Raw genomic sequence first — 26,890 nt, forward strand, 5'->3', positions numbered from 1 at the left:
GGTCGCATCTTTTTCGTCTTCTTGCCTTTTGTTATTTTTCAAAGTCATTATTTTTATATATTTTTTTTGAATATGATTATAATAGAAAATATATTTCTATAATATGATACAAAATTTCGATTCTTATTTACAAATTCAAGTTTAATTTAATTTCTAATTTTATTTTATAGGAAAAACGGTTTAAACCGAAACCAAACCGAACCGAACCGTTTTAAACGGATTGGTTTGGTTTTTTCAGATAATGGTTTGGTTTCGAATTGGATTTTAGGGAAACCGTTAATTTCGGTTTGGACCCTCCAAACCGCCCAAACCGACCGATGCTCACCCCTAGTTATATTAATCCAATTTTGACCACAAATTACATAGATAATATAATTAAGAACAATCACAAAAATTATAAAATTAGAAAGTATTTTTAGCATTTTTTATCATACAGTTTAGAAATTTTAAATTATAAGCAAATTATATATATAATATGCAGTCAAATTTATCGCAAAAATTTAAAAAAACAAAAAATCATGGGACGGAGGAAATAGTAATATACAGTGGCATATCAAATAATTTTAATTATATAAAAAAACTGCCGACCACAAAAATAAATTATTAGGTCAAACCCACTTTGGCTTGGTATTAAAAAGAAGTACTGTAAGAGCAAGTCCGACAGTGTTCTAGTTAGTTTCTTATAAATATTATAAAATATTAAATTTTAGTGATTTAAGATATAATTTTAAATTTTAACTCCAACAATGATCATTATCTTCATTCCTTATTATTATTATATTAATAATTTTGAAAAAATATGGATAAAAAGTGGAAAAAGAGAAAAAGAAAAGTAAAAAAAAAGAAAGAAAGAGAAGTGAATTTTTTATTGCTAAAACTGTTATAAGGGAGCACTAGAAGTTTTTTAAAAATAAAAAATGAAGATCATGTTTTAATGATTTAAAGAAACACCGAAAAGATACTGTTAAAATGCCATTTTTTATCAAAATAGTTAAGAGCTTACATAAGAGCAAATCCAACAATATTCTAATATATGTCTTGTAAATATAATAAATAATGTTGTACTAGTAATTTAACATTAATTTGATATATCAGTTCCAACAATTTGCCTTATAGTCATGACTTATTATTAAAATAATAATTTATTTGAATTAAAATTGGAGGGAAGAGTAAACATGAGTGGAGAGAGATGTGTAAAAAAAGAGATAAACAAATTTTTTATTAGTATAAATGAAATAGGGCATGTATTGTGGTGCCCTAAAAATAAGGCATTGAAAGATATCCTAGTATTTTAAGTCATGTTTAGGACATTGTTGGAGTTTTTTTGTCAATCATCCTAAATTTTGATTTAGGACTTGTTTTAAGACATCTCTCGGGCTTGTTGTAAGGGAGCGGTTAGACTTGTTTTGCAGTCGACGGTCAACAAAACAATAATTGAAGATAAGTCGTCCCCCAGAATGAATAGTAAAATAGTTGTTAAAGTAAGTGGTGACTTTTGTGAGGGAACAGATGGTCAACCTCAAAAGGACTAATTCCCCAACTAACAATCTAGCACCAACTAAACCAAAATATCATTATCAATTCATCACTCCTGCTGTCCAAAGTGCATGCTCATTCCATTCATCATTTCATTTAAATGATAATTTGGAATGATAAACAAGTACTCCGGAAAAATTAAAAGATAAACAGGAGAGAATAAAGTTACTAATATTATCTTACTAAACTTATATGAGGTGATATTAAAAAAAATCAATAAAAATATGAAACATGTTATAAGTAGTCACATGAATTTGTGTTAACTAAAGAGAATAATTAAATGTATATCAAATATAAAAAGTGGATAATTATTTAATTTAATATGTACAAAAAATTGCCAGATTTAAGATAATTTGATTGTGTATCTCAAATAAATTTCATGATCTCGAAAGCATCATATTCTAAAAAAGATTTTATTTTTATCCTAGAAAATACATAATTACGAAAATTGACCACACTATAAAATATATAATATGCTCTTTATTTTAATATAGATAGAGATAAATATTTATCCAGTCAGTTAAATATGCGACCTTGATCAAAAGTGAGAGCGATGGGCACAGCTTTAGTTTAGTGTTAAAATGCAGCTTTAGTTTAGTGTTAAAATGCTAAAATATCCTCCCGGGCCCGGGGTCTGGGACCGGGACTGGGACCATATTTGAGACTAGTGTTACTTTTACAATTTCCAACCAAACTTTGGTTCATAACTATTCCAAAATTAAAGAAAAAAAAGAGAGTAATCTACATCCCTCTTAAATCTTTGCATGTGGTCCAATTTATAAAACAACATTAATATTCATAAAATAAAGTGTATAAAAAAGAACCTCAACATTTGTCATTAGTCCTTTTAACTCACTTACCTTTTTTAAATGTGATGAGATACCTCATATAATTTCTTATCATTCTAATTAATTTTATTCTTACTCATCTTAATTAATTATTAAAAAACACATAACTTTGCTATTTTATATAGTTTTTACCGTTTGACAAATCGACAAATAAAGTCATTAATTGATGGGTTGATACGAATTCAAAAATTGAGTTAGAAATTAATTATATTAGAAATAAATCAAAAATTGATCGAAATGAAATTAAGCGGCTGAATCTATCAAAAAAATTTAAAATATTAGTTATTAATCATATATTGATTTATTGTTGACTATATCTGACTCGATTACGCCGGCTACTTGTGGGGTACTTAAATAATGAGTATGAACATATAAAATAAGTTTTTTTGTAAATTTTGCGCTTAAATATTAATATTGAACTAATGATACGTGATAATTTTAGAAAAATCTAATTACAACTTAATCAAGGTTAAAATGCAACTATTTATTAATTATTTATTAAATTGAGTTGTTTCATTAGTGTTCCAATTATCCGATTAATAATTGAAAAATGACTTTATTCACTAATATCGATTTAAGTATTTTAAAACACCGATATTTTAATATAAATAGTGATTTATACTTTACTATTTTAGGACATATACAACTGGCTTTACATTTTACAATTTCTAGTACTGTTTGTTATATGGAGTAGGTGTAGATTCAAAATTAAAGACTGACGTCATGCGTCACAGACTAAGGTCTAAGGTTAGATTGACTTACATGTACAATTGTACAAATAAAATTATTTTACACAAAACAATACTATCAACCAAGACAAAATTACAAACACAAACAAGAATTTGGGTAGGTTATAGTAAGAGGATTCAGTTGTGCATACGTAACTCTCCCAAACTCTTTGGCCCTTTCCTTTCAAACTTACTTTACCCTTTTTCAAATTTACAAAACATAATCTATACATACACCTCCCTCTATATATCTCACTCAAGAACAAACTCATATAATTGAAAATCTTGTTCAAATTCAATCAATTACACCTTCATCCACGCCTTCTCAAATGCATTCCAGTCAACCCCTTTTAGTCTTCAACACGTTTCTCATACACATTTCTACCCTTTTATTTTGGGTCTGATTTTTTCAAGATTATTTTTAGCTGTAATTAGTACAAATGTGTATAAAGATTGAGTCTTTTTCATTTTCTTGCTGACCCATTTGAATATTCTTGCTTATTATGCATTATTTAGATCCGGGGTTTTGAGTTTTCTTGAATTTTGTTTCAGATCTATTGTTTTAGTTTTGTGATTTTTGATTAAAATGGTGGCGGAGACTTGGATATTGAAGATGGGGAATCAAGTTAGTGCTAATCTCAAGCATGCCCTTCTACTTGAAGCTCCAAAAAAAGGTAATAAGAAGCACGAAGTTAAAGAAACTATTGGAATTCTTTCTTTTGAAGTTGCTAATGTTATGTCGAAAACTGTTATTTTGCATAAGTATCTTGTTGATAATGAAATTGTTAAGCTGAAAGGTGAGATCTTTAGTTGTGATGGCATTAAGGCCTTGATTTCTGCTGATGAGGGTTATTTATTGGAACTTGCTTTGGCTGAAAAGCTTGATGAGTTGAATCGTGTGGCTGCGGTTGTTTCGAGGTTGGGGAAGAAATGCTCTTTGCCTGCATTGCAAGGGTTTGAGCATGTCTATGGGGATATTGTTGGGGGAGTGATTGAGGTGAGAGAGTTGGGGTTTTTGGTGAAGGATATGGAGGGGATGATTAAGAAAATGGAGAAGTATGTGAACTCGACTGCGAATCTTTATGGTGAAATGGAGGTTTTGAGTGAGTTGGAACAGGCAACGAAGAAGTTTCAGCAGACTCAACATGAAGAAAGTCGTAGGGCTTTTGAACAGAAATTGGTGTGGCAGAAGCAAGATGTGGCACATCTTAAGGATGTTTCACTTTGGAATCAGACTTATGACAAGGTTGTGGAGTTGTTGGCAAGAACGGTTTGTACACTTTATGTGCGAATATGTCATGTTTTTGGCAAACCTGTTACTAGAAAAGAATTTGTCAGCGGTGCCATTTCGGGGCCACAGTTCCGTTCGAATGGAAGTTTTAGTAATTTAAAGGAAGAATATGGGCTGAAATCAGGTCAAATTGATTCAAAATTTGGGAATTCTAATTCAGTTAGGGGAGGGCTTAGTAAGAATTATAGCTATACTCACTCTGGCTTAATCGAGAAAGGTTTGTCAGATAAAGCGGAGCAGGTTGCATCGCAGCGTGGTGGTATGGCACTGGTGCGCACTGATAATCATTTTGCATGTGGTGTGGGTCCAGGAAGACTTCTCATGGAGTGCCTTAGTTTGAGCAGTTCTGCATCTAAAGTGGATGACGATGATGATGATTCTTTTGGCCATGATGATAGAAATAGTCAAGTTTCTGGTTGTTGTAGTGTTGCTGGTGGAGTGAAGAGAGGTAATTTGAGTCAATCAGATTGCTTCAGTCGATCTATGCAAGGTAGTGCTACAAATAGTCCAAAATCTGGACCCAAGAGTTGGTTGATGACTTATGCTCCTCCTAGTACTGTTGGTGGTTCAGCGCTCGCCTTACACTATGCAAATGTCATAATCATTATAGAGAAGCTACTTCGGTATCCGCACTTGGTTGGAGAGGAAGCTAGAGATGATCTTTACTATATGTTACCGACAAGCTTAAAAACGTTGTTGAAGATCAGTCTCAAGTCCTACATCAAAGATTTGGCAATATTTGATGCCCCCCTTGCTCATAGTTGGAAAGAGAGGCTTGATCAAATACTAAAGTGGCTGGCTCCTATGGCACATAACATGATGAGGTGGCAAAGTGAGCGAAATTTTGAGCAGCAGCAAATCGTTACGCGAACTAACGTTCTCCTGCTACAGACACTGTATTTTGCAGATAGGGAAAAGACCGAGGCGGCTATATGTGAGCTTCTAGTTGGATTGAATTATATTTGTCGCTATGAGCATCAACAAAATGCATTACTGGATTGTGCAAGTAGTTTTGATTTTGATGATGGCATGGACTGGCGGTCGCAACAGGGAGGCTCTCTGTAGGTGTTTGAATCCGATTCGCGTATATGAAGATAACGGTGTGGTTTTTTTTTTTAATTTAAGTCAATATATTTAACTAATGATATTGAAGACATTTGTTTTCGTAAAATGGAGTAAATCAATGTACTTTGTACATAATTCCATTGTACGGAAACAAATTATCTTCGGATCTTACAGAATGTAAATGTATTCAATGCTTATGGATATTGCTATATTTTTTCTATCTTGTTTATACTGCCTCTTATTTGACGCCTCCTAACCTATCAATGAGCCAATTTCTGGTTACTAAGAACTGATTTCCTCCGCGACAAGAAAAAATTCAACAATAAATTTCAGAGGAGATTTCAGATTTACTTGGATAAGTGGTTTATTACTATTATTGTGTATTTTATGTTAATTGTACCGGATGACAGTTTGTGGACCGGTGCTGCTGTCAATCCTATGGTTGCATAGGCTGGTGCAAGATAAAGGAGGTATGTTCTGAACTTAGGGGCAAAAAACAATTTTAAATACCTGTATACTTGCATGCAATCTGATTGCTCTCTGTAACAATTTTGAATTCTATACCTTCTTCCACAATATTTACTCCTATCATAAGAACAATTTGATTACATTGCTGACATTAACCTTTTAGTTGAACTATAGGAAGAACCGAAGAAAAAAAGCTTGGAATGTTTTTAAGATTATTTTCTGCTGTCTGCACATATGAAAATTCATGCGAAATCCTTTTCTAAATCATGCCGACTCCTGTGTACTAAAAAATCTGAGATATCACACGTTAGGGTGTGTTTGGCGTTGATGTAAGTGAGAACAAACGGTATGAAAATGATATGTTATCCTAACGATTAAGACGAGGGTGTAATTTAACCATCTAATGGGGAATGAATCTCATTTCGAGTCACAAATTTGCTTAATTCAAATACTAACACATGGGGATGGCACATGGGATAGAGATTCCGATTTTCAGAAACCGGTTGATTAACCATGAAACAAACGCTCTGGATGCTTGTCTGGCACCTCTAATGCAAGATGAAGTACAAAAAGGTTGTGAACTGTTCCTCTTGTATTAGGAAGGAAGAATTGTATCCCCACACATGGTGAATGTATTATCATGCATGGACCAGAATGCTTATGTTCAGGGATAATAATATAGTGATAGTGGTGTGATAGTAATAATTTCACAAGATTCAGCAGCATGGTTATGTTGTCAGAGTAATTTTCACGCTCACATTACCACGGTGCATGCCTACAAATATTAGGCACGGCTTCTCCACTTTTCCACTGCATATAATTATGTTTTGAGCTGCTAAAATATACTATCCGAATTATTATTTACAAAAATATACAATAAATCAGTAAAATGAAGATTCTTCGGAAAGGGGTATCTTACCTATGATCGTTTATGCTCACAGCTCAGTCTCATTGATACTGAAAGTTGTGACGTTTATTTCGTCAATTTTATGATGATATTTCAAGAAATTTATACAAAATCATGTTTTGAATTTAATTTACAATTTATAGTTCGAAAGTAGAATAGTTGAGCCATTTTTCCAATTTACAGTCATAAAGAAACATAGCTAAAAATATTGTTCAGCAGGAGTAGCTCCTTCCTAAAAGAAAAAAAAATACATAAAAAAAAGTCACGGCAGTGGATGAGAAAAATTATACTAATACAATTGACTTTTTCTTTCTTTAGTTTAATGATTTAAATTTAAATGTAAATAAATGGAGCAGTACATTTCGTAGATCTGCTCTCAATATAAAAAAAAAAATTAGGCCCAGACCAGTACAAATCATAATAATTAATGAGTCACACATCTCGACGTATTTCATGTTCCAGAACCTCCTATAATCCTCAATTCTGTTTTATTTGATTTTACAATTTAAATTAATTTGTGATGTAAATGTCCTTTATATCCTGTTAATTAATAATTTGTTTTTGTAGCACTACATACATACCCAAGTTTGCTAACCATGAGCTACAGAAGGTTTGCTCCTCAACTCCCTCATTTTATTTACATACAATACATTATATCAATGTTTGATTATCTTTAATTTTTATAACTTGATCCTCTTTAATTATTTTAAATTCTGTTTTTGTATCCTAATCTCACTGTTTTCGTGTTTACTTGCAATTTAATCCCCATATTCTTTTTATCGATTCAACCAATTGAATTTGGTTATCGCAATTTGGAAAGCATAAACTGTAAAAGCTACTTGATGTTGTCTTTTTCGAGAGGTCGATTATCTGTTTCATCATGATTTATTTTTCAGTTTTGCGCATTTGTTATTCTGTTTGTTGTTCACTATAGTGGTAAAAGATGGTATGAATAGCAAGTGAGTTTATTTTGTGGGTGTCTAGTTTTGGAGTAGCTGCTGAATTGATAAGCTTAGATATGCGTTTATGTAATTAATGTTGTTAAGACACCGTGGTGCCGGAATGTTATTTATGGGTAAGGAGAGCCACGATTTCATGGTGATGAAGCGCCCATATTGGCAATTGCCAATGACTTTCACAGTTTGGCTATATATATTGAGGCAGATGCTCGCTTTTAGGTCATATCTGATTATATAGACATGTGTTGCGTGAATTTTGCCCAGCCTAGTTGTTTTTAACCCAGTATCCCAGACATATAAAGTCATTGTTAAAAGATTTTCATTAATGTAGAATATATCATATTCTGCGATTAAATTGGCTTATAACCATCTATTTATATGGTATACTTACAAAGATATTATATATTTTTATTGTTATAAAAAATTCCAGACAGAATTGTAAGTTGTCCTAACAGTTATACAGTTATCAACACATAGTATACTCCATTTTACATTACACAATATTCAATTGTAAATGGGTTATTGCCTAGAATGAGACAAAAGTAGAGGAATTTGAGGAAGGCTTAAAAAAGAGCAAAAGGTGAAATAATAAACACCAATAGAAGGAAGGAGAAAAAAATGAAAAAAGAGAGTAAGATACAACAGAAGTTTCGCCATTTGCTAAGTTCTCCGAGAGTTATAGTTAAGTTACAGGCTAAATTAAGTCTTGTTATAATGGCTCGACAACCCTCCTTATATATTTACTATTATTTAATTAATTTATCTTTTTTTTTTTTTTTTTTTTTTTGCTAAATTAATTAATTTATCTTTTGTGGTTTGCATCACAGGTATTATTCAAACTTGGTTAACGAGTAGACAGTAGACACTAGCAATAGCAAAAATGGCTACCAAATTTTTGATAAAAAATGTGTCCCGTCTTTCTTTTAATTTCTTGATAATTTATCTTTTCTTTAATATCGTTTGTTATCTCTCAGGGTAGTACTAGGTGTTCTCTTCACTGCTGGCCTAATTTTCCTTGCATATAATATTTCAAATCACTTTCATTAATAAAATTCCTACTTTAGAACTTCAATCCATTTAACTATTCTGGCAATGTGACATCTTCTATTAACTACTTTAAGGGATCTAACATTCTAAATCTTCCGTACAAAACACTATGCATTCAAATAATGAGGAGACTAATCTTATTTCAATTCTTCTTTTGTTTGTGCATAACATAACTTATTTACAAGAAAAGACTGTGACTGCAACATTGTTGTTGCTAGTTCGACTTTTTTAACTTCTAATTTATCTTTCTATATAGGGAACATCGTGCTTCTAGATCTTCTCTCTTTGATGACTATGATAGCCTTGAGGAGGGTGGTCTCAAGGCCTCTTCCTCCTACTCTCATGATATTGATGAGCACGCCAATGACAAAGCCATCAACAGCTTGCAAGACAGAGTCGTGTTTTTAAAGAGGGTGAGTTGTTCAGTCAGGCTATGTTTGTTTAAGTTGACTACAATCCCTGGACTAGTTACAGATTGCACTCACACAATTGTACTTAATACTTTGAAACAATTTCATGGATTTGAGGGGATTATTCAATCCTCCCATCTCCATAGGTATTACTTTTTTAATGGAAACGAACCGAGTGATTTGTAATTTAGCACATGAAATATAACTTACGGAGTCGACATAGTATAAATTAAGAGCATAGAGAACAAATTGTCCGGGGAACATTTATTTAATGAAATAAATATAGTATAAGATTGTTATATTTTATGATAAGTACTGCATATTCTTCTCTACTTTGGACTTCCCTCATGTCCAATATGTGGTTTATGCTTTTAGCTGCAAATAAACTAGTGTTAGAACTCTTACTTCTTAGACCATCTCCAATCCATGACATCAAAATAGTGTTACTTTGACACTAAAGTAGTGTCAAACAAAGACAAGGGTATAGTAGGAATTATGAATTATGTCAAATTTGATGTAAAAATTACACCAAATGTACTTTTGACACCAAATTTGGTGTCACACTATTTATTTGGTGTAACTTTGACACCATTATAGTGTTGCATTGGAGTAGGTTTTGCACTATAACTTCCACTATAATAGCGTTATAGTGTTGGGTTGGAGTTGCTCTTAACTGTTAATGATAAAGCTTCTGTTTGTATGGTTTCTTGTGATGATATGGTTGCGTGATTGGATTTCCTTGGTATGTGGTTCATACAAGGAAGGGCGTTTATGCTTCTTGCACAGCTAGTTCTTGTTTTCAAAATGTAACGGATCCACCAGTAATCAGTTTTAGCTATTCAAGGGGATTTTATGTTGAAAACCTGACCTTGAAATGATTATTGGCCTACCATGTGGCCATATCTACCTAGACAAAGAAAGTAAAAAACGTGAACTGATTTGAAAACACAGTTCGCTCTTTAGGTCATGTTATTACTGGATTGTCCTGAAATAGGAAGATGAAATAATTCGACAATTTTTTCTTATATATGATAGAAGTTGAAAAGAAACAAGTAGATTTAATGCTAATAGAACTGTAAAAGTTTTCTAATAAAGTGGCACCACTTTGTTGTTTTTCTGATTCCGCGATCAAATATAGCATTTTTGGTTGTTTTTTTTCCTTTCTTCTATTCGCCCGACCGTGTGGCTGTTTGTGTATGTTTTTACATGTGTGCTGTGTGTAGGCGTGCACATGAATTAAAGCAATTTGTGTTTATGTTAAAGAACTGCATTTGAAACAACACTTTTGGTACTTTAGCTTAAAAGAGTTACTTATATTTTAACATCTGCCAGTTGACAGGTGACATACACAATGAGGTGGAAAGTCATAATCGTATGCTGGACCGAACAGTATGGGTCTTACATGCACAAAATTTTCACTTAGTGCATTAAATTTGAATTATTAGTTATTTGATTGTGAAGCTGTGCTGTTTATAACCAGGGAAATGAAATGGATGCATCAAGGGGAATTATGTCAGGTACAATGGATAGGTTCAAGATGGTAAGTAAATAGGGTTTGATCTCTATCTTTTTATAATTATTCTTTTCTTTATCTGCGCTTACCATATTTACCTCTGACTTCCGCATAGGTATTTGAGAAGAGATCAAGTCGAAAAACATGTGGACTTGTGGCTTGTTTTGTGGTTTCTTTCATTTTATTATACTATTCTTTCAGGTATGCACTGTTTTTTTTTGCTTGTTTTGTGGTTCCTTCTATGTATTATACGACTATTCTTTCAGATATACACTGTTTTATAATCTAAGTGACACTTTCGATTCTGTTCTTCATTCTTGTATGTACCCTTCCCAGTTGAAATTAGGATCTCAACTTTACATTAACAAGTCAATTTAACTCATTTTACCATTGGCTTGTTTAATACAACAAGAACATCTATGGCAGGTTATATTAACTATTATAACAGATCTCTACAAGTATAATTTATGATAGGTTAGTAAAACTCTCTGTCTTCCTAGTGTGGACAGATTACTTGAAAATTGAAATGCTTAACCATAGAAGTTCTGCATCAAATATATAAATGTCAGTTCAAAGCAGCAATGTTGAAAAAAAAACAATTTTCTTATACAATTAAAATGAAATTAAATTTGACCTTTTCTAGTACTCCACCATTTACTTGAACATTGCGACGTGTAGATGATATCTTACTTCTGAGATGGACTAGCTTGGTCTGATATCATATTAGATGTGGGGAAGATGGAGAAAGAGTTGGAAACAACAAGACGAGAAAGGCTAAGTCGAAGTCATTAAATTATGAATTGCATTTCTCTACTTTCTGTTTAATTTTATTATATTTTGAATAATTTAAACAAATAAACGTGTAATAAATATAAATGCAGATGTATCTTATGGAAGGTAACATCTATGAAAATTTGGGTATTATTAACGTCTATGAGTTAAATTTATGATAGGTGAATAATAAAACTATTAGTCTTTCCTGCGAGGATGGATTATTTGAAACTATTCTCATTATATATATTTTATAACCACAGCAGTTCTGCATCATATATATAAATGGCAGTTCAAAGCACAATTATTTATATATACACACACATATATAACCACAACTGCATTTTCTAGCGAGGGTAGATTACTTGAAATATTCTGATTATATTTTATAACCACTGCAGTTCTGCTTCTGCATCTAATATATGAATGTCAATTCAAAACAGCATTATAAAAAAAAAGCGTATACAGTTAAAAAAAAAATTCTACCTTTTCTAGTGCCCTGCGTTTTACTTGAGCATTGCTATTGTGACACGGAGATGATATCTCATCCATTTGTTAGTATGAGATGGATTAGGTCTGCTCTCATATTAGAAATGAGAGGAGAATGGAAAAAAGATTTTAACCGGGGAAGAGGAAGAAAGAGTTGGAAACAACAAAAGGAGAAAGGCCAAGTCAATGTCATTAACATTTGGATTATAGTTATCTACCTTCGGTTTAGTTGTCATTTTTGTGAAATGAATTAAAAGGGTAAACGTGTAAAATGCTCGCCCTGTGTCTATAAAGATAAAGTTTCTTTGTCTGCTTTATTCATTCTAGAGTATTAATGCTAATCTTTTTAAACGCGTTTCATGTTCAGGATCCTCATGTACTTCACATATGGCTAGAGTACATTTACAGCCTACCTGCCGAATTCAAATTAATGCAGTATGAACCAGTTACAATACACTATAAAGGTTATGTCTTACAGGTAAACACAAAATTCCAACTTATGAATGCTGGCAAAGTTCTCCAGTACATGTTACACAGGTTTCCCTTAAAGTTTGAAAGATGCAATCTTATTAACTACATCATTAAACTTTTGTGGATTGTTAGAGGCTTGATAGTATTGGTTATTCACTGGATGTAATTTTTGTAAGCTATACTGGGTTTGCTACAGTTATTGGGAGGAATGTAAGTGTATTATGGGATATAGGGTATTCAGCCTGCAATAAGTTCCAATTGATCAGAAGAAGTGATCAATTACTTTCTTTAAATTTTACCATTTATGTTGCATGAAAAGTATTTCCCTGTATAAAACTAAAAACTATAATACTTTTCATGAGTTGTTTATCCTGCAGTTGCTGTAAAAGCAATATGAATCTTAGAACAGTCTGAATTTTGAAGAAATTTATATATATAAAAAAGTCTTTCCATGAATTAGTTTCATATTGCTGTCCATGAACTAGACAACTTATATTTTAATTTACAAAAAGAAAATTTTTAAAATCATATTTCTAACTAACCGGTCAAACCACATTAAAATACGTGTAAAAGTCAAAGCGACAAATAAAAAAAAACAGGGGAGTAGTAAGAAAGTGATTAGTTTCTTTATTTATCCTAACTGTTAAATGGGAAATAATATTTGGCAGGCCACATTTACTTTTATTTTAATCTGTAATGTACATAAGTTGGTTTTAATAAGATTGTCTGTGTTTAAATTAGACATATATGTATTAAAACAAATTAACTAGATATATCAGGCCAGGTCAGGTCAAAGCAAGCCAAGTTTGAAATACTCGAAGCAGTAATAATCATAGTTTCTTAGCTGTAAGTTAGTTTTTGAGAGCAACTACGAAATTCCGATTGTTCAGACCGCTTACTTATTTATAATGAATATTTATCTAAAATTTTAAGGATTAAATTAAAATTGGCACTCCAACAGAATTATAGTAATTCCCTAAAAATTTAAGATTCACTTTTGCTTTCTTAAAGATGAGTAATGCATGACCATTCCTTATCTTATTTTCATTAATTAAATATGCATTTCCTTCCTTTTTCACCCTCCTTCTCTTAGAGCAAGTCCGACAGTATCTTAACAAGTTTCTTATAAATATTATAAAATATTAACTCTTAGTGATTTAAGACATGATTTTGAATTTGAATTCCAACGATGATTCTTATTTTCATTCCTTATTATTATAATAATAATAAATTTGAATGAGATATGAAAGGAAGAGAGAGAAAAAAACTAAAAATAAGAGAGAGAAATCAATTTTTTATTGATAAAAATGAAATAAGGGATGACTTATGGTTCCTTAAAGATAAGACATGAAAGAGGTGTTTTAGTGATATAATAAATCACTAAGACACTGTTGGAGTTAGGCCTGTCAATGGATCGGATCGGCCTAAATCCATATCCATATCCATATCCATTTATTTTTTCGGATTCGGATCGGATCGGCTCCGGATTTTTTATAGGCCGATCCATATCCGGATCTATCCGCTCCATTTATGTATATTTATTTTTTAACTTCAATTATTACAAAATCTTTTTGAAATTAACAATTTCGAAAAATATTAAAATAAAAGTAGAATTAACGAAGTCCAAAGATAAATTGCGAACTAAAATTCGCTTTTTGAAACAAACATACTATTGGGTTGTACAGTATTTTAATTCTAATAATGAAAAAAATTGATTTTGCAAAATGAAAGTTTTATATGAATTGAGAGTTTGGTTATGTGGCTCTAAAAGGTAAAAAAACTAGGGTTATAGAAATGGACTAGACTATGGAGATCGAACCGAACGAAATATAAATAATGGGACTTGACTCGAGGATAATGGGATTTGACTCGAGAATAACGGTACTTGACTTAGAAATAAAAGTGTTATATGAATTGAGATTTGGGTTATGCGGCTTTAAAGGTAAAAGAACGAGAGTTATAGAAATGGACTAGACTACAGAGACTGAGACTGAACCGAACGAAATATAGATAATGGGACTTCACTCGAGGATAATACGCTTAAAATTAGAATTATTAAAAAATATTTTTATTACATTATATATATATAAACCGGATCGGGTTATCAACGGATCGAATCGACCTAAATCCATATCCGTTCCATTTATAATCGGATTTTTCTTATCGGATCGGATCTCGGATCGGATTTTTAATAGGTCGATCCATATCCACTAAAATGGCCTCGGATCGGATCGGGTCGGATCGGATTTTCGCTCCATTGACAGGCCTAGTTGGAGTGCATTTTTTTGTCATATTTCTTATATTTGGAGTTAAGAGCATATTTAAGGGAGCCGTTGGACTTGCTCTTACATCTTTTTTTTTTCCTTCTTTAAAAAATATGAATAGGATCTATATTTATTATTATTTTAATATTAAGGAATCAAAATAGGGATCGTTGTTGGAATTATCCTACCCTAAAATATCATAAATAATTAGGATTTTATTTATTTATATTATTTTTAAGGAACACGCAAACACTCCATCGGAGTTGCTCTTGACTTTCCCATTTTTCAAAAGCAAAGGTGAAACGACTTGTTGGTGAATTGAATTTAAAGACAAAAAGCAAAGGTGAAACGACTTATCGGTGAATTGAACTTAAAGACAATCATAATACTCATGCATGAATGTATTTGATCAATGATGATAATGAGAGCGATGGACGTGACATTTCATCTTATTTATATCTTGACTTCCTATATTTTCATTTGATGATAGTATCAATATTATTTTAATAAACGTGCCCCAACTTGTCCTACTTGTAATATAAATAAATTTAAATTATTCTTTTACTTGCCTTTTTGTTTGATAAAATTCGTTTACTTGATTAGGTATTCATAGATCCTGTTATGTTACTCACAAAAGATACTGAATTTGCACATATATGACGATCACCCTGGATATATAACTACTTAAATAATGGTTACTACACCCTCTTCTCATTTCACATGTTTATTTTCATTTCTCACCGTCCCCTTAACATGTTTATTTTCAAAATAATTTGTGTCCCTGTTTATGTGTACATTGAGGTTGTGTTCACTTCGCATGAATGGAATGGGGAGGAATGGAATGGAAGAAGGAATGGAATGACAAAGGAATGGAATGGAGAAGGAAATGAATGAACATTCCATTCTCTTGTTCACTTGTCCATTTTTAACGACGGAATGGAGTGAAATTGATCAACATATTTTTGAATCTCTTGTATTTGATCGTTTATTTTAACTTTGATTATAATGGAATAAATATTATTAATTTATTTTTAAGTCAAATTTATTTTAAGTATTATAAAATTAATAATTTTACTTTGATCTTTCTATAAAACTTGATATTAATTTTAATTTTGAACAAATGATATTTGAAACTTTTCGAACAAAATAATATTTTAACCGTAAAATAAGTACAATTATCTATACATAACATAAAATGTCGAGTACCAAATTAAAAATTGATATCATTCATACGAGTAAAAACAACAAAATAACACTTCAATTGAGTCACATAATTGGTAAGTCATAAAATAAAGTACTAGTAAAATAGGTATAGATTTGCTTTAATACAAAAGGAAGGCCCTGACTCTTCTTGTCCCTGACTTCTTGCATGACATACTCCCAAATTTCACAAACAAAGCCTGCCCAAATAAAAAGAATATCAGGAAGGAAATGATGTCTAGAAAAAATATTAAAAAAAAAATTAAACTATATACCTGCAATAACGATTATATTTCACCGGCAAATATAGCATCAACAAGATCTTTCTTCTCTATATCTGATGCTCCAAAAAATAATACCATCAAATTCTCACTATCTGCTATTTTCTTTGCAGCCTTGAACCTTTGTACAACATCAATATCAGAGATATTTGACAACTCATCCATAAGCTTTTCCTTTTTCTCCAACCTATCTGTCTCTGCAGCAACTAATAACTTGGTGGAACTCGCAAATTCAGCTGCCATCACCTTAGTTGAATTTGCAAACTCAGCTGCTATCATTTTAGAAGCATTATACATCACTTCAGCCATTTGCTCAACATCAACCTTCTTTCTCTTCGAACTCCTTTTAGAACTAGACTCATCAGATGCTTGCATACTTGACTCATCATTCCCTCCTTGAGCGACATCAGCTTCTTCTAAATTAACATTTTCTTCCGCCTCCATTGCACTTTCAGCATTATGGCCAGTTGCCCTATCTTTGCCGAAGACAATTGTAAGATCATCAAAATATGGAAATGGTGTGGTCCTCCATTTCAAAGCCCCAACATGAGACTGCAAATAAAATAATGCATATTAAGTTTACTGACACAACGAATGTGTTTCACAAAACAGAGAGATGATATTACTCTCGCATTATTTGTTTGCACGACATTTAACCAACTGAGATTATCACTTTGATTTGTTGACATTTTTTATTTTGCTTTTTCTGCAGAACTACCCTCCTTAATATTTCCTAAATGTTATCAACTTTAGATGTTAATTAGTTGTTTTAAATTTAAAACAACTACTATATATCTTCTAATACTTGTGCTTCCGAGGATAAAGACCAGATGTTTCAAGCAGACAACACTATTCTCATTTCTTGCGAGAATTGTTGATTAACAGGCACATAAAAAAGATAGCAGACCTATTTGAAACAAGGCACATCATCAAATGCAAGAGAAAAGGAAAAGGTCCATTATTAAGACTAACCTTCACTCCCTTCTTCTAAAACTACTACATATACCAACCAGTGTATCTACTGCTCTTGCTACTACAACCCATGATCAAGCATGTATGATACAACTTCTAAATAACTCAGGAAAATCATGGTTCTACAGAGTCAATGGCACAAATGCAGCAGCAAATAACTCAATTAAATAAGATGATGACTATGTTTCTTGGTATTAATCCTCCTTTTAAAAGTCCAGAAGTTTGTATGGCAGGTATGGCTATCTCTAATCTGGTTCTTAACAACAACTTTGGGTATTTGTGTTATTCTTCTATTCATGAGTCTGATAAATTTGCACCAAGAACTATCAGATGTGTTTTTCTGGGATATCCACATGGTGAGAAAGGTTATAAGTTGCTTAATTTGACTACTAAACAAATATTTGTGTCTAGACATATGGTATTTCATCAGTCAATTTTTCCTTTTCTAAAATCTAAACACTACTCATACTTCTACTTCTTCAGATTCTTATTTCTTAAATCACTTGTTTGATTTTAATGATCATTTTCCCTCTTCTACATCTGATACATCTGTTTCAGAGTCTCTATCACTCCAGATCAATGATATAGAAAATATATTTGTTCATCCCTGAGGTTCTGGACATGGCACATGTAATTGATAAAACACATTTGATCGATGTTTTAAAGGACATAAAGGACATGGCAAATGAATATATTATGATATATGTAGGATTTGAACCATGAAATATGTGTACATTGATTTTGAACTATTACATAGGCAGCAATCTATTAATTTAATCGAAAGATACTGCAGAAACACATACCTTGGCATATTCGGCCCATACATCTCTTGATGCTGTGACTAGTTGATTCTCGGAATTCCAACCAAAACCAGAAGTGCTTCCATACCTTAAGTCGTAAACCATAGTATAATCCTTCTTAAGAGTTTTTAGTCGAGACTCAATGTGCGGCTTCCCCTTTAGGCCTGAATTTGGCAGTTTGACGTTCAGTGAATTCTCTAAAAACCCCAAAAATCCTGGCTTGAAACCATTGTCAGCTTTGAATGCTCCATTATTCACAAGTTCTAAAAGAGCCTCGACCAATTTTTCATCTTCTAGTTCACTCCACTTCCTTTTATTTCTGCCTGCACCTCTTTCCACAATATTATCCTCTTTTTCCATGGTAGTATTAGTATCCGATGCCATCTGTAAACAATGAAGACAGAAGACACAAGTAATTATATATCAAGTAATGATTAAATTATGCAGAACTGTAGCTCTAGACCAGTGTTCATCTTAATTCTAGTACATTCATTAACTAGTCAAACTACCGTTCAATTACAAGATAAATATCAATAAGCTACAGCTTACTTCCAGGAAACATAACATCGAGTCAGAGTCTAATAACAGTGAAAATAATCTACTGATTCCAATTATTAAACATCGAGTCAGCTAGGTTGTTTCTAAATGCAGTCCACACATCTGAAGTGCCAATAGTTGTGATGTGATCTTCGTCCGCCTCATGCTCATTTTGATCATTGGGGTCATCGGGCCTATGCTGATCAAACTCAATTTCAGCTTGATCAAATTCTGATTCAGTACGAATGTAATTGTGAAGAATACAAGAAGCTAAGACAATCCTATTTTGTGTCTTCACGGGATAGAATGATGGACTTCTAAGAATCGTCCATCTCTTCTTTAGGATGCCAAAACATCTCTCAATTACATTCATAGCTGACGAGTGCATCATATTAAAATATTCACGGGCAGATGTCGGTTGATTATCGTCATCCCAATCATTCAAATGATACATTTCTCCTCTAAAAGGTGCCAAAAAACCTTCCCCATTAGTATAACCAGCATCTACTAGATAATAAGTACCTTCATTACAAAATAAAGTATGTCATGTATTGTTGTATTTTATTTTATTTTATGTGTAACAATAAAAATATAATTAATTACCGGTCGGGACAATCAATCGATGTCTATATATAGCATCTCTTAAGACCCTACCATCTGCGGCTGATCCTTCCCAACCCGTCAATACATACTGAAATTGTAGATTAGGTGAACAAGCTCCAAGAACATTTGTCGTAATTTCACCTCTCCTATTTCTGTACTTTGGCCTATCTTCTACGGGTATAGTCATCTTAATGTGTGTCCCGTCCAAAGCTCCCAAACAATTCTATAAATAAATATACATAATTAAGTTGCACATTGTCATAGAGCTTATGTAAATAATGTAAAATATAGCGTATTTGACATATACCTTAAAATGTTTCCACGTTTTATCGGTTGAGTTGCTTTGAATTGGCTCGGGTTTTTTAAAATAATCTCCTTGCAATCTCAAGACCCCATTTAGCACCGCATGAAAATACCTAGTGATTGACTGCTTTGATCTTTGAAAATCTGTGTGAACAATTCTCATTTTTGTGTGGTGTCCTAGAATATTAAGAAACATAACAACTTTTTCTACCACGTTAACGTGTCTACTTTCTTGCACATAACCCCTTGACTCCAACATAAAAAACAACTTATAAAACGATCTTTTATCCATTCGAAGATTTTCTACACAACTAGAAGGACCCTCGTGAATCAGCCTATGTATATATTGATTTCGCTCCATCTTAAAAATCGTGTATCGTTCTCTCAAAGTTCTTCTCGTCAATTGAGAGAGATACATAAGTTGGAAAACATCATTAAATGATAAAACCATTCGCATCCATAGTGTATATACTAAAATAGCTTTCTTCTTCCGAATATGTTGAATCATAGTCAACGAAAGTCGGGCCATAACTATATTAAAACAAAACAGCAAAAAGGCCAGTAAAGAAACAGCACATCAATACATAAAATAAAACAGTTTGAGATGAGCAAACAAGTTGAATTTGAAATATATAAACACCAATTTGGAGACTTAAATCAAAAATCACAGATTTAGATACATCAGGAACATCAATAATAAATTGGGTATGCAATATTCTCAAAGGTACTCCTGTGAACATCGTATTATAAATGAAATAATCAAAAATCACAAATTAAATTCAAAAATCGCAGGAACAGAAAAGGTAATTAAGTATGCAATAATTAAAAATCACAAATTATCTAATTTAATACACACACAAGAGAGACACACAGGAGAGAAAGGGGGTGAGGAGGGAGGAGAGAGAGCGAGGGGAGTGACGGAAGGAGGGGGAGAGGAGGGAGGAGAGAGAGCGGGGGGAGTGACGGAGGGAGGGGGAGAGAGAGAGAGTGAGAGAGGGGGGACAGAGAGAGGAGGGAGAGAGAGAGAGAGCGAGAGAGATAGAGAGAGAGAGAGGGGAGAGAGACAGAGGTAGGGGAGAGAGATATCTTACCGAGAGAGCGAGAGAGATTGAGAGAGAGAGAGCGAGCGAAACAAGAGAGAGCGAGAGATCGATTGCAGAAATCCAATTTGCTTGCCCCGAGAAAGGAATGAGTCTGTCCCGCATATTTTAAAAGGAATGAATTTGTTATATTTTAGCCCAAACAGAATGGACTAGGATAAGTGATTCCATTCTGCTGGCCCAACCAAACAGACCAATTTTTTATTCAGCCCGGAATGACCATTCTATTCAACCCAAAACCATTCCATTCAAGTGAAGTGAACAGAGCCTGATAGTGTTAAAATAAATTTAGAGGTAATTTTTCAAAAGTGTCTATGTAATTTATAGTTCTTGAATTTTCAATTTTCAATATATTAATTGGGGTATTCAAAGAATTTTTTTATCCAATTAACAATTTTTAATTATGTCTTATCTCTGCAAAATGAACATATAAAAGGGTACGGCACGGCGGCAGTATATTTTAGAAATCAAACTTAATAAATTTCCGTGTTTTGGGTTGATTGTATAAATCATAAATATAGAAAATACTATTGTAGTGGACATATGAGGCTTCGAGTTGAGTAAGAATCGAATCAAGAATCAAGAATCAAGAATTAATAATATGGAATGATAAGTTTCCGGGGATGTTTGGTTCGTGGTTAATAGGATCGGTTAACAGGAATCGAAACTTTAATTCCATATTTGAGTGTTTCGATGATAATTTGATGGTTTTGAAATGAGAACCTCATTTCCATTAGATTGTTGAACTATGACTCCATTTGGGAGTATTGTGCTGTGAAAATTATGTGAGGAAAATAAATGATTTTTTGGTAATTTTTTATTTATGCATATTTTAAGATATAATATATAAAAATAATTGTTATGGATTAAAAACTAATATATATAATTGCTGTATTTAATACTAAGGAACGTGAGCTTTGAGGCTCGATTTGACTGCTCTTGTGTTTCGTGACTCAATCTGCCTTAACAAGATGCCTACGTACCTTGCTGATTGCCAAGGATCAAGTCAAAAAACGTAGTTCTGATTTGTGGGGTGAGGCCCCTTATATAGATGTTGGGAGTCCTTGAATTGGACTTGGTGTAGGAGACTTGGTGGACAAGCCTCTGAATTAGGATAGACTTAGGAGTCCTAGGAAGTAGGAAGCTGATTCCTTATCCTTTTAGGTCCCCTTGAGGCTAATCTATAAGGATTTATATCCTTATCGGGACTCTTCTCAATAGCTGATTTTTCCCTTATTAATTAATTACGAAATTAATTAATAATCAGGGCTTTTGGGCCTTTTTTATTCCATCAGGCCTGATCTGGTTCATCAGGCTTAACCTTTCTGGTCTGAATATTATACATCTTATTATTGGGCCTAGCAGCCCATTAATTATAAAATCAGGACTTATTTATCCCTATCATTTGCCCCCCAACTTTTGGGAAACATTGATTAGGTTTCGCGGAAGTTAAATCTATTCGTTCCCTTATAGGGTTTCGTTATGCGTAAAGTGTGGAGCGACCTACACATTTACAATGAATCTTCCTTAATTTCTAGGAATTTTTCCCCAATTTTCTGGGATTTTTCCTAATTTTCTGGGATTTTTCCCTTAATTTTCTGGTATTTTTCCCTAATTTCTGGATTTTTCCCTAATTTTCTGGGATTTATCCTTAATTTCTGGATTTTTTCCCTAATTTCTGGGATTTTTCCCTAATTTCTGGATTTATCCTTAATTTCTGGATTTTTTCCCCAATTTCTGGGATTTTTCCCTAATTTCTGGATTTTTCCCTAATTTTCTGGGATTTATCCTTAATTTCTGGGATTTTTCCCTAATTTCTGGATTTACCCTTAATTTCTGGATTTTTTCCCCAATTTCTGGGATTTTTCCCTAATTTCTGGATTTTTCCCTAATTTTCTGGGATTTATCCTTAATTTCTGGATTTTTTCCCTAATTTCTGGGATTTTTCCCTAATTTCTGGATTTTTCCCTAATTTTCTGGGATTTATCCTTAATTTCTGGATTTTTCCCTTAATTTCTGGGATTTATCCTTTAATTTTCTGGATTTATTCCTTATTTCTGAAAATATTAACATTTTTCAGAAATTATTTTAAGGAATTTCCTTATTTTTCTGGATTTTTTTTTTTATGCAATTTTCGACCAGGAATCCATTCGACCAGGATCCTGGTCGAATTAACCTTCTATCAGCCCTGGTCGAAGGATTTTCGAGCAGGAATATTCGAGCAGAGGTCCTGGTCGAATTTCGGCCAGGATTTTCACCCCCCCCCCCTTTTTTTTTTTTCGAATAGGATTTTCTCCCCTTTCGGTCAGGATTCTTGTTTTCTGACCGAATTAACCCTCCTTCTAAGCCCTGATCGAAGCAATTTCGATCTCAAGAGTTTCGATCTGAATTTCTGTACACTTCCTGGTCGAATAGGTCCAAATCCTGATTGAAATAAACCTTTTCTTCAGCCCTGATCGACAGAATTTCAATCTCAACTCATTCGAATAGGATTTTCTCCCCTTTCGGTCAGGATTCTTGTTTTCTGACCGAATTAACCCTTCTTCTAAGCCCTGATCGAGGCAATTTCGATCTCAAGAGTTTCGTTCTGGATTTCTGTACACTTCCTGGTCGAATAGGTCTAAATCCTGATCGAAATAAACCTTTTCTTCTTCTTCTTTTTTTTTTTTTTTTTTTTAAATATAGTGGGCCTTATCCTGGGCCTCCCACTTTTAATTATATAGGCCCTTTTCTGGGCTCGTTTCTTATTGACCATCTTTTCCACAGGCCTTTTAATTGGGCCCTAGTTCTGGGCTTTTCAATTTAATTTGGGCTGACATTTTGGGCTCAAATTCAGGCCCAATGCTTTTAGCCGGGTTTTGGCTCAAATTTCTGACTTTCCAGAACTTCTATGGCTCTCTTTGGATTCTTCCAGAAATTTCCGTAAATATCTATTTAATTTAAATTTCGTTTCTGGATCCTTCCAGAACATTCTTTTATTGGGCCCAAATGGGCTTTTCTAGGCCCAACTAGCCTTCTTTGTGACTATATAAGAGTGGGATGGGAGAGTGGAATCCTCACACCTTCTCATCTCATTTCTTCAATCATCCTAGAAATTTCTAAACTCCTCCTCTCTCAAATCCCCTCCTTTAGCCTTCCAAGTCTTTTCCAGTCTTTACTAAAATGGCTGACAAGAGTTCCGAGAGGGCGGCCAAGATAGCCTCGGCTTCAAAACGAGGTAAGGATATCGAGATCCGCTCTTCATATATGTCTTTAATTGATATGATTAACACTAGGGGGGATGAATATCCCTCCACTGCACATCTCGACTCTTTTAATCATTGTAATACTTGGCACAACATAGACTTCAATAAACTAAATGCTCGTTATAACGTCCTTCCTCCTCTTAGATTAGTTCCAGTCTCTGGTGGTGATCGTACTTGCCACTGGAGACCCGATACTCTTTTTATTTACACAGATGCCCTTAATGCTGGGCTTAGGTTTCCTTTTCACCCCTTTATTCCTCATCTTTTGGCTGATTTACAAATCAACCCGTGTCAGCTTCCTCCAAACGCCTGGAGGAACATTCTATGTTTTATGGTCTGCTGTCTTAGGGAGGGCTTTCCTCTTTCTGTAGCTGTTTTTAGGAAAGTCTTTCAGTGTTACAATAGTTCTTCCAATATCTGCGGCTGGGTCTATGTCAAGCAAAGGCCCAAAAGCAAACATATCTTTAACAATGCCTCTATTCCTGATAATAATCAAAATTGGAGGAATAGTTTCGTCGGGTTACGTTGGGAGAATGGTGACTGGGGCACACTTTTTCGATCTTCTTTTGGGAAGGTCAGTGATGGTAGCCTCAAATCCATTCACTTAACTCCTGAAGAAACTATTATTTATAATGGGCTTACTCAGGATGATGGCTCGACCACCAGCTGGACTCTCTTAGAGGAGTTTTCCCTGATTCATGTGGGACTATCCTCTGTTTCTCAACAGGGTATTTTTCTTTCCTTCTCAATTTTACTTCATTTCATGCATTATTAACTTCACTTATTTTGTCCTTTGCTTTGTTTCAGCTGCTAAGGAGATTAACGAGGACAATGTTCCTTTGGTTGAGGAAACAGCTAGGATGAAGAAAGCTCGGCTCGCAGGCCTAGACACCCGGGGAAAGGCCACGGAGCCTATCTTTTTGAAGAAGCACAAAGAGCCTATAGGGGAGGCCTCAACTGAAGGAGCTGGAGGCCATGGTACTCCTATCACTGCTGCTGCCCCTACTGCTGCTGCCACAGGCACCTTTCAGCCTCTCTGGGGATTCCGCCGAGGGGACACCGTAGTTGGTTCCACGAAACATGCTTGGGATTGGTCTTACCATAGCGTGACCCCCAAGGATTTTACTGATGTGGTGGCCACCCCTGATCTTGAGAGGATCAAGCTCATGGGAGCTCAGTCTCTGGCTTCGGTATGCCTTCTCTTTTTTGAACTTATTTTTCGTTCTTGTAGCATTTTCTTGCCTTATACTTTGTTAATTGCTTTGTTTCAGTCTAACGCCTATTTTCAAGGCGCTGTGAGGCAAGCCGAATCATGGAAGCGGGCTTCTGATAAGGCCGATAATGCCCTCAGGAGGCAACAGAAGAAGTACGCTACCCTGGAGAAGAAGCTCAAGCGCAAGGAGGAAGAACTCGGAGAGTCTAACGCCGAGCTGGTGGTACTTCGGGCGGAGAAGGATAAAGCTATAGACAACTATCTGGACTCGGAGGAGTTTGCCCAATCCATGAGGATTAGGGATGATTCAGTCTTTCCTGGGTTTTTTAGGACTGGTTGGGACACGGCCCTTGGGACCGTGAACGAGGCTTGTCCTGATATTAACCCGGCGGACTATATCTGCCCTGATGACGAGGCTTTGCTACAGAGGTTTCGTACTCGAGTAGTTGTCTCGGACCATGTTCCTCAGGATCCACTCCTTCCTCCTCCCGAGTCTTCTTCCAGACCTGCTGAGGACGACAGCTCTTCCTCCTCCTCCGAGACGACAGAGACATCCAGCGAGAGTGGAGAGGACGATGATATGGATGCCGAGGGTACTTCAGCTCCTTAGAGCTTTTTCAGCCCTGCGTGGCTTGTTTTTTTTTATTTTCGAGACTTTATTTATCAAACTTTTGTAACATCTATCAGATCTATTTCATTTATCACCTTTTATGCTTGCATCCATGCATTTGATTTTTATTTGTTAGGCCACAAACATACTTTGAAGAACTCATGAATTTCATAAAATTGTCTGGGATTCGTCCCTTACACAAGTCTTAATAAACTTCGTAATAAAACTAAAACATATAAATCCTAAGCAAGCAAAGCTTCAAGGTGCTTTTCAACCTACTCGCCATCCTGACGAGTGAGAATCGTATCCGGCTTCCCTACACATAGTAAACCTTCAGGTTTTGTGCATGCCAAGTTCTCGGGACTTCAAAACCATCCATAGTCTCTAGCTTGTAGGTTCCTCTACCTTGAACACTCTTGACTCTGTACGGCCCTTCCCAATTCGGGGCAAGCTTCCCTTTTTGTCCTACACCAGATGCTTCTATCTTCCTCAAGATTAGATCGCCTTGTTTAAGAAACCTTTCTTTAACCCTTAGGTTGTAGTAGAATGAAGCTTTTTTCTGATATTCTACTATCTTTGCATGTGCTTTATCTCGCACTTCATCAATTAAATCCAGGGCTAATCTCTGCCCTTCCTCATTTTCTTTCTCATCGAAAGCCTGAATCCTTGGAGAGGAATGTGATATCTCCACGGGAACTACTGCTTCCGCCCCATATGCCAACATGAAAGGAGTTGCATCTGTCGTGACTCTACAAGTAGTCCTGTAGGCCCATAATATTGGAAGTATCTCATCTACCCAATTATTTCTTGACTTCTCGATCCTCTTCTTTAGTCCATCCAGGATTATCCGATTTGCTACCTTTGCTTGTCCATTGGCTTGCGGGTGAGCCACAGAGGTGAATCGTAACTCAATTTCATTTTCTTCACAATACTTCTTGAATTCCTCATTATTGAATTGTGTTCCATTGTCAGTGACAAGGATACGGGGAATTCCATATCGGCACATAATGTTTTCCCACAGGAATTGTGCAACCTGCTTAGTAGTGATTTTGGCCAAGGGTTTGGCTTCGATCCACTTGGTGAAATAATCAATGGCTACAATCAGAAATTTCCTTTGTGTCGTGGCCATAGGAAAAGGCCCTAGAATATCCATCCCCCACATGGCAAAGGGAATAGGCGAGTTGATAGAGGTCAGCATCTCAGGGGGTTGTCTAACAATTGGTGCATGCTTCTGACAGCGGTCACACTTCTTTACATAT

General features: G+C 34.3%; 3 protein-coding genes across 4 annotated transcripts; all 3 read left to right on the plus strand.

Annotated features, from left to right (window-relative positions):
* Positions 1-3,244: 3,244 nt before the first annotated feature.
* On the plus strand, positions 3,245-5,699 carry LOC141684815 (uncharacterized). Its single transcript, XM_074489942.1, has one exon. The coding sequence runs from the start codon at positions 3,699-3,701 to the stop codon at positions 5,466-5,468; it is 1,770 nt and encodes a 589-aa protein (XP_074346043.1). The 5' UTR covers positions 3,245-3,698; the 3' UTR covers positions 5,469-5,699.
* A 1,561-nt stretch (positions 5,700-7,260) lies between these two features.
* Positions 7,261-12,796, plus strand: LOC141687223 (bet1-like SNARE 1-2). Of its 2 annotated transcripts, none has more exons than XM_074492426.1 (6): positions 7,261-7,453; positions 9,106-9,262; positions 10,599-10,648; positions 10,721-10,799; positions 10,888-10,973; positions 12,400-12,796. In XM_074492426.1, the coding sequence occupies exons 1-6, from the start codon at positions 7,440-7,442 to the stop codon at positions 12,425-12,427; spliced, it is 414 nt and encodes a 137-aa protein (XP_074348527.1). In that variant the 5' UTR covers positions 7,261-7,439; the 3' UTR covers positions 12,428-12,796. The 2 variants fall into 2 exon arrangements, with proteins under 2 accessions (XP_074348527.1, XP_074348528.1); XM_074492427.1 differs by having other exon boundaries at positions 7,270-7,453; positions 10,592-10,648; positions 10,740-10,799.
* Positions 12,797-24,887: 12,091 nt separating this feature from the next.
* On the plus strand, positions 24,888-25,668 carry LOC141683210 (uncharacterized). The gene is made up of 2 exons (XM_074487905.1): positions 24,888-24,998; positions 25,080-25,668. The coding sequence occupies exons 1-2, from the start codon at positions 24,975-24,977 to the stop codon at positions 25,629-25,631; spliced, it is 576 nt and encodes a 191-aa protein (XP_074344006.1). The 5' UTR covers positions 24,888-24,974; the 3' UTR covers positions 25,632-25,668.
* Positions 25,669-26,890: the final 1,222 nt, after the last annotated feature.

Source organism: Apium graveolens, chromosome 9 (assembly GCF_009905375.1).
Source record: "Apium graveolens cultivar Ventura chromosome 9, ASM990537v1, whole genome shotgun sequence".
NCBI lineage: Eukaryota > Viridiplantae > Streptophyta > Magnoliopsida > Apiales > Apiaceae > Apium > Apium graveolens.